General features: G+C 40.4%; 1 protein-coding gene across 1 annotated transcript in view; it reads left to right on the top strand.

Annotated features, from left to right (window-relative positions):
- ADAMTS12 (ADAM metallopeptidase with thrombospondin type 1 motif 12) overlaps positions 1-19643 on the top strand; it is a 376425-nt gene that overhangs the window by 272069 nt on the left and 84713 nt on the right. The window contains exons 15-16 of the mRNA XM_061129264.1: positions 4434-4678; positions 6326-6464. Of these exons, the coding sequence (XP_060985247.1) occupies positions 4434-4678; positions 6326-6464 (384 nt within the window). The remainder of the gene's footprint in view (positions 1-4433; positions 4679-6325; positions 6465-19643) is intronic.

A 19643-nucleotide genomic window follows, 5' to 3' on the forward strand; every position in this document is an offset into this window, starting at 1 on the left:
TTAGCTTAAGATGTTTAGACTCAGGGATGGTTTTTACAGGTGGTCTCCATGAACAAAGAAGAGACTCCTTCTTTGAGGTCAAGATTATGTCTTTCCACTTTCCCCAATACTGGTGCAAAAGGATAGTGTTTACTGATGAAAATGAAAGAAAAGTGATTTGCTGAATGAATATATTAATCGTTCTTACTACTTCAAGTAAGTACTACTTACCAACACTGAAAATTTTCCCTTGACATAGAATAAATGTCTCAATAACCCTTCACCTCTACAACTTTTTTTATATGATTCTCATTTCTGTAAAGAAGACCCATGAATATGAGACATTCAAGGGGGTTTTTTTCAGGTCTGTTCTACCAATCCCATTTTTTCACTAAAAACGCTATTTTAGGTGTATAACAAATCCTGGTTATAGATAGATATGTGTGTATATATATGTATACACACATATGGATGATGTAGCATAGATTGCCTCCTCTCTTGGAAAACATTTCTTCATTTTGTAGATAGACCGATGGTCATTCCCTTCCACCTAAATGTCCATTAACAGTATGTTGGTTAAAAAATGGGTTTATGTCCTTTTGGCAGTTGTTGAAATGCTCAAAAATATGGAAAGATGTGTAAGTTACATTAAATTTAAAAAGCAATAGTTAAAATGTTCGTATAGTATGATATATCACTTGTTTAAAAAAGCATGTGTATGTGTGTTTATAAGTACAAAGAAAGGTTTCAAAAGAGAATCCAAGAGACTATTAAGTGTAATTATCTTTGGGATTTAAGACTCTGGGTGGAGGGAAATGGAAACTTTTACTTTTCATTTTACACTCCTCTCTATTGTGGGCTATTTTGTCATGTGTAAGAGTCTGTAGATATGTTATGGTTCTTTTTAACTCCAAATATTAGAATTTTATTTTTTGGGTTTCTCTTTGGTGTTCTTTTGCAAAAATATATTATAAATATGTATTACTTTTGCTCATGGCTAAATCTGCCTCAGTTTACATCTTCTGTCTACAAACTGTTCAGAAGCAGAGATTGTATTCAATGAAATCTTTTATTTTTAATTTGATGTACTTCCCCTTTTAATATGGCAGAATCTACACACAATAAATATTTCTAATTTTAATATTCTTAAGTAGAAAATAAAAAGCAAACTCTTGGGGGTTGTTTTCTCAACTATTTCTCATAGCTTTTTTATTTTCTTTGGTTTCTTGTTTTGTTTTTTTTTTTTATTATTTTTATTTTTTTTTTTTCCAGTGGGTTTTGTCATACATTGATATGAATCAGCCATGGATTTACATGTATTCCCAATCCCGATCCCCCCTCCCACCTCCCTCTCCACCCGATTCCTCTGGGTCTTCCCAGTGCACCAGGCCGGAGCACTTGTCTCGTGCATCCCACCTGGGCTGGTGATCTGTTTCACCATAGATAGCATACATGCTGTTCTTTTGAAATATCCCACCCTCACATTCTCCCACAAAGTTCAAAAGTCTGTTCTGTATTTCTGTGTCTCTTTTTCTGTTCTGCATATAGGGTTATCGTTATCACCTTTCTAAATTCCATATACATGTGTCAGTATGCTGTAATGTTCTTTATCTTTCTGGCTTACTTCACTCTGTATAATGGGCTCCAGCTTCATCCATCTCATTAGGACTGGTTCAAATGAATTCTTTTTAATGGCTGAGTAATATTCCATGGTGTATATGTACCACAGCTTCCTTATCCATTCATCTGCTGATGGGCATCTAGGTTGCTTCCATGTCCTGGCTATTATAAACAGTGCTGCGATGAACATTGGGGTGCACGTGTCTCTTTCAGATCTGGTTTCCTCAGTGTGTATGCCCAGAAGTGGGATTGCTGGGTCATATGGCAGTTCTATTTCCAGTTTTTTAAGAAATCTCCACACTGTTTTCCATAGCGGCTGTACTAGTTTGCATTCCCACCAACAGTGTAAGAGGGTTCCCTTTTCTCCACACCCTCTCCAGCATTTATTGCTTGTAGACTTTTGGATAGCAGCCATCCTGACTGGCGTGTAATGGTACCTCATTGTGGTTTTGATTTGCATTTCTCTAATAATGAGTGATGTTGAGCATCTTTTCATGTGTTTGTTCACAATTTGTATGGAAATACAAAAAACCTCGAATAGCCAAAGTAATCTTGAGAAAGAAGAATGGAGCTGGAGGAATCAACCTGCCTGACTTCAGACTCTACTACAAAGCCACAGTCATCAAGACAGTATGGTACTGGCACAAAGACAGAAATATAGATCAATGGAACAGAATAGAAAGCCCAGAGATAAATCCACGAACCTATGGACACCTTATCTTTGACAAAGGAGGCAAGGATATACAATGGAAAAAAGACAACCTCTTTAACAAGTGGTGCTGGGAAAACTGGTCAACCACTTGTAAAAGAATGAAACTAGAACACTTTCTAACACCATACACCAAAATAAACTCAAAATGGATTAAAGATCTAAATGTAAGACCAGAAACTATAAAACTCCTAGAGGAGAACATAGGCAAAACACTCTCCGACATAAATCAAAGCAAGATCCTCTTGTTTGTTTTAAGACAAGGCATATGGTGGTTATCATACTATTTGATGGGCTTTCCAGATGGCTCAGTGGTAAAGAATCCACCTGCTAATGCAGGAGACATGGGTTCAATCCCTGGGTCTGGAAGATCCCCTGGAGAAGGAAATGGCAACCCGCTCCAGTATTCTTGCCTGAGAAATCCCATGGACAGAGGAGCCTGGCGGGCTTCATAGGGTCTCAAAAGAGTCAGACACGACTGAGTGACTAAACAACAGCAGCATATTGTTTAACGCCTGTTGACTTTTCTGCATGAGCTCTGCTACGGGAAGCTCTGTGATGGCTGTAGGAAGCAGTGTTCCGAAGTCTTTTTAAACAATTGCATCACCCTCAGTTACATGTGATAAATATTTTGCCCTGCTAGTTGTAAATTAGTAGTTTTAATCAACTGTCTCAGGTGAGTTTGTAAGGGCTTCATGGAATTTAATCAAGAACTTCATGTCCTTACACTTTGGTTCCTTTAGATGGCAGCTGCCAGTTTGAAAAATAGAGCTAAAGTTGTGGTCTGTACCCAGTTTCTGAGTAAATCATTCCTGCTGGCCTGTTTTGGGTTTTAACACCCAGGATTCTATGCTGTGTTAATGTCTGAGGGAAAGAAGTCAGGGCACTTTTAGGTGACAGAGATGAGGGCTTGCTTGTTAGAATAAAACCTAGGATTAATCCAGTGGGAAATGACAGGATGATCAAGATCTTAAAATCAAGTTTTTGTATGGAAAAAGTAAAGGAACAAAGAAAATTTAGCCTAGAAATGGGCAAAATAACTGATTATCAGCACTAGGAAGGATGTCAGACATCATCTCATTCAAGCTCCTTCCTTTTACAGATGACACTCAAAGCAGTTGCAGCATGGAGCTTATTCGTGGTGATGCAGAAACTAGAATTGATTTCTGAATCCCACGCCCAGTACTCCTTTCCCAGTGCCTTCCCCAGAGTCTTTCCTTCCTATCACAGCTATGAGGTGATGAACATATGCTTCTTACGTTCTTAAGAAGCATAAATAGGATGAATGCATAAAGGGCTTAGCTTAGAGTCTGGCAAAGAGAGGAAACCCTTCATGTTTTAATTCCATTTCTCGCCTGTAGGTCTCCTACCATAGTATCCAATAAGTGAGGATAAGACTGTAGGTAGAATTGATCATGGTCTTTAAGTGGATGTTCTGTTTTTTGAGAATGTTGGATTAGAACACATGAGGATAAAACATAAGTTTATATTTCATCAAAACATAAGAAAATATGAAAAAAACTTTTTAATGAATATAATTGTCCAGCAATATAAAAAGCTGTGCTCAGAGCTGAGTTTATCATCATAAGTTGTATTCAAGTGTGCCAGGTGGCAATCAATGCAAGATTCCCTACAGAATTCTCTTAATAAATTTAAGCTATGATTAAATTATTTCCTCATCTGTTTTTAATTTTCAGGCAATGAGGATGAGGCAAAAGATGTAGCCACCACAAGTGTTCAGGAAGATTAATCTGATAGCAGCAACAAATGGGGAAGCAAAATGCAAATGGGAAGCTGGCTAGGGGTTGTAACATCTTGAACTATCAACAGGAAATCACAGAAAAACAAATGCTGGGTCAACCACAAAAGCTTCAGAATCTGATCTGCATTTATTTCACCTCTCCTCTCATAAAACTGATTAAGTACTGAGTCACAAAGCTCCTGAGATTTCTACTCATGGCCAAGCTCCTTAAAGTTCCCCATGATTAGTGCATCTGCCAGTCTCAGTAACAACCCAGCAGGAAGACAAGGGCACTAAATGGTGGAGATGCTGGAAAGAGCATGGATAATGGGTTGGAAACAGACTGCATTCAGCTAAGCCTGCATGCCTTTCTTTTCTCCTTAGGTTATGTTGACATCGGACTGATTCCAAAAGGAGCCAGGGACATACGGGTAATGGAGGTTGAAGGTGCTGGAAACTTTCTGGCCATCAGGAGTGAAGACCCTGAAAAATATTACCTCAATGGAGGATTTATTATCCAGTGGAATGGGAACTACAAGCTGGCAGGGACCATCTTTCAATACGACAGAAAAGGAGACCTGGAGAAACTGATGGCCACGGGTCCCACCAATGAGTCAGTGTGGATCCAGGTAACGCAGAAGTGAAGGAAACTGCTGACATTTACACTAGTTAGGATCTTTCTAATTTTCTTTTCCAAAGTACTTGCTAGAGGATATGGCTCTAGTGGTAAAGAACCTGCCTGCCAATGCAGGAGACACAAGAGATGCAGGTTCGGCCCCTGGGTTGGGAAGATCCCCTGGAAGAGGGCATGGCAACCCACTCTAGGATTTTGCCTGGAGAACCACCATAGAGACAGGCTATAGTCCATATGGTCGCAAAGAGTCGGACATGGCTGAAGAGACTTAACACACCTTGATTAAGAATCCTTAAACCTCCTTTTAGCAAGGAACAAGGTGGGAAGTGCTGCTAACCCTTTATTATCTAAAATTGCTGAAATTCTCATGATGGAATGTCAGGGACCCTAAGATCGTCCATGGAGTTCAGTTTCCAGTATGGTCAATGCAGGCTATTTATTTCAGGATGAGTTTTTCCTTGGATATGAAAATGATAGCACCAGTCTATGTCAGCCTGTTAAGAGTTTTCAAACAGCTTTCCAGCAGTGATGATGAACTGACAAGGTTCTTTCACGTGTTTTCATGTGGTTGTCCTCAGACAAAAGATTTGACTCTAAAACCCTTGGAGGAGAAATATATTTATATATGGGATGTGCTCTTCAAAGGCAGAAGTGGTTTGTCTACCATACTGGCAAAGAACTATAGAAAAGGATTGGGATAATTATAGCAGCAGAGGCAAGGCAGGTTGGGGATTATGAATGGACCAAGAGACAGTGACATCTAACTATATTCAGAATTTAGAGGAAAGTCATTTCAGAACCAGAGATCAGAGCATTCACAGAAGCTGGAAGTCAAGGCTTGACAGCCATGATCCGTAAATGTCAAGAGACCTTACATTTTAGAGGCCCACCAGGGAAAAGTTTTATATATGAGGACCTGCAATTCCATGGAGCAACCAATCCACCACCTCTACTGTAAGATGAATCTATTTCAAACACCTGATAAATAGATTGCCTGGAGAGGGAAAAGGAGGAGAAGGTCCCAAATTCTGATTACAATTTTATGCTTTGGCTAAAACCCATGACCATTTTAACCGCAGAATTATATGTTGTAGAGAAATCAGCCTAAGAGCTAGAAGAGGGCATCATAAAGCAATAACAACCAAATTAGTGTTTACTGAGTGCTAACTATATGCCAGGCACAGATCCAACCATATTTAATCACATAACGATGATTTATTTAGCCCTCTTCAGCAATCCATAGTCATGCTGTGATTATCCTTACCTTGTTGATAAGGAAAGTAAGGCACAAAGAGATCAAGGAAATTACTCATAACCACAAAGTTAGTAGGTATGCAAGGGCACAGAGTGACCTACCAGCTATTGTTGGAAAGGGTACTCTGGTCAACCCCTCAGGATAATTCCAATATGATTAGATTTCCCAAGGGAATTCAGTCAAGAAATAATAGATTGGGGCAGATTAGATGTAGATGTACATAGACTTACAGGTGGAAGTAGATGTATTTATTTAATGGCATTTGTTCCAGTGCATGCCTTCATGACTACTTTAAGGTGGTGGACACTGGGCAGGATTTTTATGTGACTGTGATTTGCAGTGTAAGGTCACATTGGAGTTTAGCATGACCCCTCTCTTGCTCTTTAGCTTCTATTCCAGGTGACTAACCCTGGTATCAAGTATGAGTACACAATCCGGAAGGATGGCCTTGACAATGACGTGGAGAAGCTGGTGTACTTCTGGCAGTATGGCCGCTGGACAGAGTGCAGTGTAACATGTGGAACAGGTGAGAACAGATGCTCTCTCTGTGAACCACGTCAGCTTCAGAATAAGCCACGGAGACAGGTCAAGCCAGCAGTTTGCACTCATGCCCCTGGGTCTGCAGGGCTCTACAAAGAGTGCCCAGGGGCTTCTATGGGTAGTAAATGTGTCAGGCATGGTATAAACAAAGAGGCGGTTTGGTTTTTTTTTTTTTAATCAGCTTTATATACTATCCTCATGAAAAGTTTTGTTTACATAAAGAGTTACAAGTGTTTTGTTTTCTATATTTATTTATTTGGCTTTGCCAGGTCTTTGTTTCGGCATGTGGGATCTTTAGTTGTAGTATGCTAACTCTTAGTTGCAGCATGTGGGATCTAGTTCCCTGACCAAGGGTGGAATCTGGGCTCCCTGCATTGGGAGCTTGGAGTCTTAGCCACTGGACTGCCAGGGAAGTCCCTACATGTCTTTTTACTTACTTATTCATTTATTTTTAATTCGAGGATAATTGCTTTACAGTATTCTGTTGGTTTCTGCCATCCATCAACATGAATCAGCCATAGGTACACCCACGTCCCCTCCCTCTTGAACCTCCCTCCCACTTCCCACCCCATCCCAACCCTCAAGGGCCTCATGGAGCTCAAATCCAGTGCTTTGTGATAACTTGTGTGTCTTTTTAAAAAGCAAAACATAAAGATTTATAACTGCTCTGGTTGATGGATCACAGAAGTCAAACCACCTACAAGAGGCATCCTTTTAATTACGGCCACATCCAGACCATAACCAGCTCTCCTGATTCTTAGCTCAATGGTCTTCTTCTGTCTCCAATTGATCAGTTTTTCATACCTACAGGAATAATAGTTTTCTCTCATAAAATCAAGCATTGAAGAGGTTCCTTGCTGTTAAGTATGTCAGGATAGGACAAGTTCTGCTGCGGTAACAAATCAAAATCTTAGGAACACAGTGAAGGTTTATTTTTTTCCCATTCTGCATCTGACATAGATCAGATGATGCTGCTTTATCTTGTAGCTGAGACATCTGAAATTGCCCCGCTGGGAGGGGAGGAATTGAAGAGGCAGACTGGCCCTTCATAATGGCCTTGGCCTGGAGTGACGCAGACCACTTCTGCTTAGGTTTCGTTGGTTGGCCTCAGCCGTGTAGGCACAGTACAGCTGCAGACTGACACTAGAAGCTGGACAGGAGCATGTGGACGTTTGTAGAACATGGGCTCTCGAGGTCTCTGAAGGCAGGAGTCGGGGCCTGTTCTTGTACTTGGGGCTCTTCACTCATTTGGGGGCTTTAATAGTAGACTCTAACTCTCTTTTCTTCTTTTGGATCCTGTCCAAGTCTGTTCTGGAATTTTCTGCCTCTATTGTTGCTACTGCCTATATGAGAGCAACTAGCGCTAGTGGTAAAGAACCCACCTGCCAAAGCAGGAAACATAAGAGAAGTGGCTTTGATCCCTGGGTCAGGAAAATCCCCTGGAGGAGGAAAAAGCAACCCACTCCAGTATTTTTGGCTGGAGAATCCCATGGACAGACTAGCGGGCTATAGTCTGTCGGGTTGCAAAGAATCAGACATGACTGCAGTGACTTAGCATGCATGTATGCATTGTTACTACTGCCTATAAAACAAGGACAACTATATGCTGAAATGCCAGAATCAGCAATACAGCAAAGAGAATCAACGTGATGGAGTGAAGGAGCCAGGAGAACACAGTCTCCATCTCCCTGGCTTCCTCTCATGTATTTTTTTCCACTTGTCTGCTTGCTCCTTCTACCCCCTGCCCTCTGGGAGGTAATCATGGAAAGACATCCAGCGACAGTGAGACAATTTTTGTATTACTGATTTCTTTCTTTCCCTGCTTCAATATAGAAAAGCAAGAGCTAACCTTTAGAATGGAGAAGGAAATGGCAACCTATTCCAGTATTCTTGCCTGGAGAATCCCATGGACAGAGGAGCCTGGTTGGCCACAGTGTTGCAAAGAGTCAGACACTAGTGAGCATACAGCACACAACCTTTAGAGATAACAGGTCATCATGTTCATTTCAAAATGCGTGACATTTTGAAAACCCCAAACCTCTGGAAATCTGTCCAGGTCAAATGTGCACTGGCAGCAGCCTCAGGGGCATCCGTAAGAGCCAGTCCTGCTGTTCCCACCAAGGATCCTGCCCCTGCTGCCCAGGAGGGCTGGACACGCTGAGAAGCAAAAGCTACTTAAGCAGAAAATAAGAAAATATTTCCCTGAGGAGCAGTTGTGAGGAACATGAAGTCATCCAGACGTCATTGTGGTTAACAAATACTTTTTCAATTTTGCATCCCTTTGCATCCCAAGACAAAATGATGCAATCTCTTTTCTGTGCAAGGATTGTTGTTGTTGTTTAGTTGCTAAGTTGTGTCCCACTCTTTTGCAACCCCACAACTGTAGCCTGCTAGGCTTCTCTATCCTGGGATTTTAAGCTTTAAGTTTGAATCATTTGTCCCAAGACACCACGGAGAGAAACTCAGCCAGTCCTGCCTTAGCAGAGCCTCCTCAGAGAAGAAGAGAACATCATCCACCCACTACTTCAATTTCAGCATGGGTTGAACCCTTTGCATGACTTGTGTGATATTTCAGAACAGGGGAAATACAATATAAATGGCTGATTGGTGTGAGAATCATAAAGATACATCTGCAGTTAGCAAGGAGATGCAATAGCCCTACCAAGTGTGAATTGGGCCTTTGATTTTGATACAGCCTGGTCCTTCAGCTGCACCTCGGCCAACTTGGGCAAATGTCACTCTGTTTATTAAACCTTAGCAGAGCAATCATAGTGGCCACGTACTCACCTGGCCATGTACTCAGCCTCTGCCATCTGTTCAAATAGCCCTGTGCTGTCTTCATTCTGTCAGAGAAGAGTGACAGCATATATACCTTCATACTCTCAGACACAGAGAATGAAATGCTAATATTTACACAGGACACTCACTGTTAAATATAAAGATGGAAGCATGCCTGAAACACTGAATCATTCGGTGGTGTATTTTTATGTGAAGTTAAAACTTTATATATTATAAAACTAAGTTAAATACGTTAATGAAAAATTTTTTTTTAAAGTCAGCACCCTAATGCATATGCACTTTAGTATTTTGCTTTATTGCCCTTCAGTATTCTTGTTTCTCATCATAGATGTTTATGTGAAAGAAAGTGGAATTGCTCAGTAGTGTCCAGCTCTTTGCAACCCCATGAACTGTAGACTGCCAGGCTCCTCCACCCATGGGATTTTCCAGGCAAGAGCACTGGAGTGGGTTGCCATTTCCTTCTCCAGTAGATGTTTATAGTTGTGTGCATGTGGATAGATTTATGTACACAAACACCCATGTTTTCATTTAACATCCTAACATAGGTACCTTTCCATGTATTATTCAGTCTCCAGAGCAATCATTTTTAGGGTCCCATTATATTTCACTGGCAAGACAAAGCAAAATTCCCTTAGCCAATTCCTTATTGATCATTACCCTCTAATGAGCGTCTTTGGGCCCATGTGAAGAATGATCTCATTAAATGTTAATTTGAAAATGTAATTTCCAGGTTCAAAAAGTAAGATATTTATACCAAATATTAAGAAATTTATTATCAAATTGATTCCCATAGTAAAAGGGTTACAAATGAATAGTAGCAATCATTTTATTTTACTTTATTCATTTTGTTATTGTGTTATTTTAGTTTTACACTTTTTCACTGGATAATATTTCAAATGTCCCAGCAAGAAAAGGAGAATGCAGTAATAAACTCCTGTATATCAACCACTCAAGTTTATCAGATCTTATTATTATGTCATGTTTATTTCAATCTTCATTTTTAAAGAATAAAAAATTGCACCAATATACTTAAAGAGCACTCCCTAATTCCACTTTCTTTCCTTTCTCCCAGAATTAACTAGGGTCAATGTTTTGTTTCCATGTGGGAGAAACACTAGAGGAATGGCAAAGAGAAAGACGATCTTGGCAGTCATCTGGGGGAGTAATATTAGTGGCTTGAACTAAAAGTACAGTGGTACACACTGCTATGTTTAAAATGGATAACCAACAAGGCCCTGCTGTATAGCACATGGAACTCTGCTCAATGTTATGTGGCAACCTGGATGGTGTTGAGGGTTTGGAGGAGAAAAGATAAGTGTATATATATGGCTAGGTCCCTTCGTGATTTACTTGAAACTGTCACAACATTTTTTGTTAGTCGGCTATACCTCAATAAAGAAGTTTAAAAGTAAGTAAATAAATAAAAGTAAGGTGTTACAGGTAGAAAAATTATACAAATGTGGAGATATTTAGGAGGTGGACTAGCCTGGACTTAGTGGTTGTTTCAGTTTATCTGTCGGTAGGGAGTTTTTTGAGCCTGAGGGATGGTTGAAAGGTAACACTCAGTGTTCTCCTTTGCATAGTTGGCTAAATGCAGTTTTACTCACTGAAGCAGGGAGATGTAACAAGAAACAGTTCTAAAGAGGAGTTTATAATTATGTGAATTCAGTTAAAGTGCGTGTGAGATGTCCAAGTGAAAATGTCCAAAGGCAGCAAGTAGCATGCTTATTTTAAAATATATGTCAGATTGCTGTCTTTTTCAGTTTGGACTGCTATTGTAAAACACAACAGACTGGGAAGCTTCATTTATCACAGTTCTGGAGTCTAGAAATTCCAAGGTCAAGGTGCTCAAAGATTCAGTTCTCAGTGAGAATCTTCTGACTTGATGGCTATCTTCTCACTGTATCCTTACATGGCAGAGAGAGCAAGCTCTCTCATGCCCATTCTTCTTTACATAAGGGTGTCTATTCTGTCATGAGGACCTCAGCCTCATGACCCAATTATCTCCCACATGCCCCACCTGCAAATACCATGACGGGCGGGGGTGGGGGGGCGGGGGGCGGGCGGCGGATAGGTCTTCAACATATGAATTTTCATATGGTCAACAAATGTTCATTCCATAGCACTGTCCTATCAAACATATTTTATCCTGAGTAAATTCCTGTTGTAATTATTTTACTGTCTTTCAGTTCAGTTCAGTTGCTCAGTTGTGTCCAACTTTTTGTGACCCCATAAACTGCAGCATGCCAGGCCTCCCTGTCCATCACCAACTCCCAGAGTTTACCCAAACTCATGTCCATTGAGTCAGTGATGCCATCCAACCATCTCATTCTCTGTTGTCCCCTTCTTCTCCTGCCCTCAATCTCTCCCAGCATCAGGGTCTTTTCAAATGAGTCAGCTCTTCGCATGAGGTGGCCAAAGTATTGGAGTTTCAGCTTCAACATCAGTTCTTCCAGTGAACACCCAGGATTGATATCCTTTAGGATGGGCTGGTTGGATCTCCTTGAAGTCCAAGGGACTCTCAAAAGTCTTCTCCAACACCACAGTTCAAAAGCATCAATTCTTCTGCGCTCAGCTTTCTTCACAGTCCAACTCTCACATCCATACATGACTACTGGAAAAACCATAGCCTGGACTAGATGGACCTTTGTTGACAAAGTAATGTCTCTGCTTTTTAACATGATGTCTAGGTTGGTCATAACTTTCCTTCCAAGGAGTAAGTGTCTTTTAATTTCATGGCTGCAGTCACCATCTGCAGTGATTTTGGAGCCCCCAAAAATAAAGTCAGCCATTGTTTCCACTATTTCCCCATCTATTTGCCGTGAAGTGATAGGACCAGATGCCATGATCTTAGTTTTCTGAATGTTGAGCTTTAAGCCAACTTTTTCACTCTCCTCTTTCACATTCATCAAGAGGCTCTTTAGTTCTTCTTCACTTTCTGCCATAAGGGTGGTGTCATCTGCATATCTGAAATTATTGCTATTTCTCCCGGCAATCTTGATTCCAGCTTGTGCTTCATCCAGTCCAGCATTTCTCATGATGTGCTCTGCATATAAGTTAAGTAAGCAGGGTGACAATATACAGCCTTGACATACTCTTTTTCCTATTTGGAACCAGTCTGTTGTTCCATGTCCAGTTCTAACTGTTGCTTCTTGACCTGCATATAGGTTTCTCAAGAGGCAGATCAGGTGGTCTGGTATTCCCATCTCTTTCAGAATTTTCTGCAGTTTGTTGTGATCCACACAGTCAAAGGCTTTGGCATAGTCGATAAAGCAGAAATAGATGTTTTTCTGGAACTCTCTTGCTTTTTTGATGATATTATATTTCTTTATGGACTTTGGAATTATAATTTATAGGTTTGATTTGAGCATGATTTCCTATTTGTTGTTAAGTCACTAAGTTGTGTCAAATTCTTTGCAACCCCGTGGACTGCAGCATACCAGGCTCCTCTGTCCTCCACTGTCTCCCAGAGCTTGCTCAAACTCATGTTCTTTGAGTCAATGATGCCATCCATTTATCTCATCCTCTGTCACCTCCTTCTCCTCCTGCCCTCAATTTTTCCCAGCATCAGGGTCTTTTCCAATGAGTCAGCTCTTTGCATCAGGTGACCAAAGTATTGGAGCTTCAGCATCAGTCTTTCCAGTGAATATTCAGGGTTGATTTCCTTTAGGATTGACTAGTTTGATCTTGTAGTCCAAGGTACTTTCAAGAGTCTTCCCCAGCACCACAATTTGAAAGCTTCAACTCTTTTGTGCTCAACCTTCTTTATGGACAAACTCTCCCTTTTGGTGTCTTTTTATTTTTCTCTTTCCTGTCCTTTTTCTCCCTTTTACTCTCAACGTGCACCCACTCTTCCTAGTTTTGGCACTTTTTTCCTGACCACCCTGTGGGACTTCATTTCAGGACAGTACTTGTTAAGGTGGTTCAGAATTGCCTCTCCTTGTGACATTGAAAATACATTAGGAATTATCACAGAGACAGCAGGCAGCTTGGTGGAGTGTTTATGTAACAAGCTGAGTCCTTACTTTGCCACCTTCCTAGGCCTGAAGTTCAAGAGCTAAGATCTAAGAAGTTTGTGGTAAGGGTGGTCTCCTTCCCATCTCAGATGGAGCAGTTAAAGCCCCGAGACTTCACTGGAGCCAAGTACATGGCCACCACCCACAATAGCTTCTGGCAGACCCTTCACTTAAGTCCTGCTCACCCTTTTGCCAGAATTTTTACCTACATTTAAGCATTGCGACATATTGGTTTTCCCTTTTAAATAGTTATAATTGAATACTTTTTATAATTTTGCATATTACTGAACCACCAGTAATTTTACATATTTGTTGTTTTTGTTCAGCGAAGTCATGTCCAACTCTTTGCAACTTCATGGGCTACAGCGTGCCAGGCTTCCCTGTCCTTCACTATCTCCTGGAGTTTGCTCAAACTCATGTCCATTGAGTCAGTGATACCATCCAACCATCTCATCCTCTGTCACCTCCTAGTTCTCCTGCCTTCAATCTTTCCTAGCATCAGAGTCTTTTCCAGTGAGTTGGCTCTTTGCCTCAGGTGGCCTAAGTATTGGAGTTTCAGTTTCAGCATCAGTCCTTCCAATGAATATTCAGGGTTGATTTCCTTTAGGACTGACTGATTTTATCTCCTTGCCATCCAAAGAACTCTCAAGAGTCTTCGCCAACACCTATGTATTTCTCTTGTCTATTTTGAGCAGAGATCTACTAAAATATAAATTCAGTAAGATGTAATCAGTCATTGGCTTCTTATCTGGATGAAGGCTTTTGAAGGAGAACCAAAATGATATGTTCCAAGGGAAAGATAGAGCTCTGCCTCTGCTGGCTCAGTCTTGACCTGCTAAAGAAGGACTGGTGGGATGTTGCCTGTGCCCATCCACCAAAGGCTGTCACACGTCTCTAAATCAAGAGGCTTCCACTTCCCAATCAGGCAACTTGTGTGTACAGTCAACTTCTTCTAGCAACTCTATATCTGTTGGCTTTAAGAGAATATTTTGCCTCCACATACATACCCCTTCTCCTTTTTTCAAAGATGAATTTAAACTAACATGCCTCCAGGAACAAGAACAAAATGAGGAATCCAAAAAATATAGTTTGTGAGAAAAGACAATAATTTTTGTTGAAATGAGTGAAGGACAAGAAGCAAGTTATATTGATTATTATAGATAGAGCATTCTGATTAAATCTGGCAAAAAGGCAGCCTGTGTTTTTTCTGCTTTTATATTATTAACAGTTGAGATAACTAACTTACTTAAAATGAAATTTATGATTTAAAAAAATCCACTAAGATGTTATTTCCTTAGTCTGTTTTCAATTTTTATCTTTGTTTGGGAGCAGAAATCCATATGAAAATTTGGCAAGAGAATATTATAAATTTAGTTGACTATCATCAAAGCCAGCCCACTTACTTCCCACAGCCCACTTTTCAAAGAGAACTCCAAGTATAACAACAACAGCGTCTCCTGTTTGTGTTCATTCTTCTGTCCTCTCTGCCATATTTGATTTTACTCCTGCTTTATCTGTGGGGCGTGACTTTGGGGTGACTCTGGAAGAATTTAGGATGAGCTGTCCCTTGGGAAAGGTTGGAAGGGAATGGAAGAACAAACGCCATCATTCATTACAAGAGGCTTGTTTAAGAAAATTTACCCCAGTCACCCATCAAAAGATCAACCATGAAAGTATAACCAATGGATTATCTGTGAAGGAACAGCTGTAGAAATGGCTTGACACAGATGCTGTGTTGAGCTTTAGGAAGCTTCAGGACTCCTTACTAAAAAGAAATATTTTGGCAAAACCTCAAGCTCACTTTTGTAAGACTGAAAAAGCCATAGTTTTGCTCCATTCTAACCTCAGTACTGTAGGAAGCTTCTAGTTGTAGTACATTCTAACCAAAATTGCCTTATGTCTCGTAAAACTTACAGCAGTGGCACTATTGTGAGACAGTGAGTCATCACTTCTGAGTGTGACCTTTGCCAGTTGTGTGTCTGTGGTCTCCTCGATGCTGTGTTTTTAGGTGTAGAAGTACAACAATGACCTGCACCAAAGGGAGAACATGTCCCCCTGCTCCACTCTGGACATCACCTGGCCTGGCTGAAATCTCTCTGGAGTATAATCAATCGTTGTCCCTTTGTTTAAGAAACATCATGTTCTGATAGGAAAAGGCAAATACTGACAATTCCAAAGACCATGGGAAGCTCCTGGAGATTGCTAGAACTGTACTAAACTGCCTTAGAAACTAGATCATGTTCATTAGAAATAAATACATATAGAACAGATACCTACATTCACTGAAACTAATCGAGGGTCTATCTGACAGGATTCCTATGAAGGCTCAGAATAATCACATACATTTGGGATATGTCCACATATCCTTGATAAAGGGTGAGAATAATACATTAAGGCATGTATTTTACTCTAATCCTGATAGGTGACCATATAGTGATTGTGCATGCTCAGTCGCTCAGTCCAACTCTTTGTGACCCCATAGACTATATAGCCCACCAAGCTCCCCTGTCCATAGATATTGCAGACAAGAATACTGGAGTGGGTTGCCATTCCCTCCTCCAGGCGATATTCTCTACCCAGGGATCAATCGCCCATCTCCTGCGTTGGCAGGCAGATTCTTTACCACTGAGCCACTTGGGAAGCCCATAGTGATGTTTAGAAGACAGAAAATCAGAATCAGATACTTACTTGACTTTTTATTTTTTTTTTTTTAATTTTTATTATTATTTTTTTTTCCAGTGGGTTTTGTCATACATTGCTATGAATCAGCCATGGATTTACATGTATTCCCAATCCCGATCCCCCCTCCCACCTCCCTCTCCACCCGATTCCTCTGGGTCTTCCCAGTGCACCAGGCCGGAGCACTTGTCTCGTGCATCCCACCTGGGCTGGTGATCTGTTTCACCATAGATAGTATACATGCTGTTCTTTTGAAATATCCCACCCTCACATTCTCCCAGAGAGTTCAAAAGTCTGTTCTGTATTTCTGTGTCTCTTTTTCTGTTCTGCATATAGGGTTATCATTATCACCTTTCTAAATTCCATATATATGTGTCAGTATGCTATAATGTTCTTTATCTTTCTGGCTTACTTCACTCTGTATAAGGGGCTCCAGCTTCATCCATCTCATTAGGACTGGTTCAAATGAATTCTTTTTAACGGCTGAGTAATATTCCATGGTGTATATGTACCACAGCTTCCTTATCCATTCATCTGCTGATGGGCATCTAGGTTGCTTCCATGTCCTGGCTATTATAAACAGTGCTGCGATGAACATTGGGGTGCACGTGTCTCTTTCAGATCTGGTTTCCTCAGTGTGTATGCCCAGAAGTGGGATTGCTGGGTCATATGGCAGTTCTATGTCCAGTTTTCTAAGAAATCTCCACACTGTTTTCCATAGCGGCTGTACTAGTTTGCATTCCCACCAACAGTGTAAGAGGGTTCCCTTTTCTCCACACCCTCTCCAGCATTTATTGCTTGTAGACTTTTGGATAGCAGCCATCCTGACTGGCGTGTAATGGTACCTCATTGTGGTTTTGATTTGCATTTCTCTAATAATGAGTGATGTTGAGCATCTTTTCATGTGTTTGTTAGCCATCTGTATGTCTTCTTTGGAGAAATGTCTGTTTAGTTCTTTGGCCCATTTTTTGATTGGGTCATTGACTTTTTAAAATTGCACTCATCTTGGTGCTATTCCATCTGACTTGTCCTCTGTTAATTGTCAAGTAGGATTTAAAAAAAAAAAGAAAGTGTTAGTCACTCAGTCTGTCCAACTCTTTGTGACCCAGTGGACTGAGACCACCAGGCTCCTCTGTCCATGGAATTCTCCAGGCAAGAATACTGGAGTGGGTTGCCATGCCCTTCTTCAGAGGAACTCCCTGACCCAGGGATTGAACCCACGTCTCCTGCATTGCGGGCAGATTCTTTACCATCTGAGCCAATAGGGAATCTCTTTATCCTCTGTAATTGTCAAGTTGGATCAACGAAGTCCAGATATTAACCCCCCAAAATATCAAAATATATATGTTTCAATATGTACGGCTTCATAAAAATAATAGGATTCATTGAGACAGATTTAAATATATGCTACGGAATAAGGACTATATAGTTTATCATATGCATAAATATATAAAATAAACTACTAGTAGCACACAGTAGAGATCTGATAACTTTCCAGTTGCCTTTTACTAATGAACTAGTGAGAACTCTTAGCCTAGAGTAGCTAATCTATTTTTTTTTAGTATTTGCCCTAGAATTAGCAATATATGTTTACAGCTAATCCAAGTCCACTTTCAAATATTAATAGCACTTTACCACTTCATAGGCAGTAAGAATACCTTATAATAACAAAATAATCCTAGTTATTGCCTCTTGTCTGTTGTTTATGTACCTAAGCCCATATACATATGTATCATACACACATAGGCATCATAATCAAAATAACTGAATACACTGTTGGTATTATTATTAATATTTTTAACAAACTGTTTTCTGTTAGATCAGCTCAGAATAAAAAAAAAATGCAAGTTTTTATTTAACCTTCATTTATTGCTTCTTTAATGCTTTTCCTTTTTTAAATATAGATTCGTTTCTGATTTTTAATGGTTTCCTTCTTTCTTAACATTTCTTTCCCACAGGTCTACTGGCAACAAATTCCTTCCACTTTTGTTTGTCTGAGAAAGTATTTCTGCTTCTCTTTTGAATAGTAATTTCATAGGGTGCCCAATTCTAGGTTGCTGTGTGTTTTTTTTTTTTCTCTCAACAATTCTAGTATTTCACTCCACTCTCCTCTTGCTTGTGAGATTTCTGAGAAGTCTTATGCAGTTCTTTGTGCCTCTGTGAGTAAGGTGTTTTTTCCCTCTGACTTGTTTCACAATTTTTTTCTTTGTCTTTGATTTTCTGTGATCTGGATATGATATACCTAGGTGTAGTTTTTTGGCATTTATTCTGACGTGGTATCTTGGGATATCCTGGATCTGTGGTTTGGTATCTGATGTTCAGTTGTTCAGTTACTCAGTCATGTCTGACTCTTTGCAACCCCATGGACTGCAGTACACCAGTTCTCCCTATCCTTCACCATCTCCCAGAACTTGCTCATGTCCATTGAGTCGGTGATGCCATCCAACAATCTGTCGTCTGTCATGCGCCTTCTCCTCCTGCCTTCAATCCTTCCCAGTATCAAGGTCTTTTCCAGTGAGCTGGCTCTTCATATCAGGTGGCCAAAGTATTGGAGCTTCAGCTTCAGCATCAATCCTTCCAATGAATACTCAGGATTGATTTCTTTTAGTGTTGACCAATTTGACCTCCTTGCTGTCCAAGGGACTCTCAAGAGTCTTCTCCAAGCCACAGTTTAAAAAGCATCAATTCTTCAGCACTCAGCTTTATGATCCAACTCTCACATCCATACATGACTACTGGAAAAACCGTAGCCTTGACTAGATGGCTTTTGTTGGCAAAATAGTGTCTCTGCTTTTTAATATGCTGTCTAGGTTTATCATAGCTTTTCTTCCAAGGAACAAACATCTTTCAATTTTGTGGCTGCAGCCACCATCTTCAGTGATTTTGGAGCCCAAGAAAATAAAGTCTGTCACTGTTTCCATTGTTTCCCCATCTATTTGCCATGAAGTGATGGGACTGGATGCCATGATCTTAGTTTTCTGAATGTTGAGTTGTAAGCCAGCTTTTTCACTGTCCTCTTTCACCTTCATCAAGAGGGTCTTTAGTTACTCTTTTAACATTAAGTTGGTGAAATTCAGCTTCCCATGATGGTCCACTTATGAGTTTCTGCTTTGGGAAGTTGGGAATCTGTGACTCCCTCTATTCATCTGTCTACGTCTCAAGTCTTAGAGATAGCAGTTTGACCTATACCCTTTCCTCTCACATGCCCAAGAAGAATAGTTGGTTTTTCAGTCTGTCCAGATTTTTACTTGTCATTACTACAGAGTGGCAACTTCCAAGTTCCCTACATATGGAACTTTTAACCAGAATCCTTTCCAAGGAGGCTAATCTAATGTTCTCGTATTCTACTGGTCATCTTCGTCGCATTCCATCCCTTCTTTATCACATGCGGCCAGCAGAGATTAGTCCCTCCCCTGTTTCCAGGACCTTAGTTTGGTTCCCTAGTAATGCACTTTCTGGGAATCTCTCAGTTGGTTTCTCTGAAGGCTGGCTTTGCTCAGTGTTCCCTGAAATTGCTGGCTGACTGCTTTTCTTGTTAACCTGTGAGTTTTGTGAGATGTGTCTAGCCTCTGCCTCTTTTTTAAGCTTGTGCTTTGCCTGATGTGTACATAGCAGGTGTAGAAGAGGAATTATAAGCAGGAAAGAGTACTTCTTGATCCTAAATTTTGAAA

This window comes from Dama dama, chromosome 25 (assembly GCF_033118175.1).
Source record: "Dama dama isolate Ldn47 chromosome 25, ASM3311817v1, whole genome shotgun sequence".
NCBI lineage: Eukaryota > Metazoa > Chordata > Mammalia > Artiodactyla > Cervidae > Dama > Dama dama.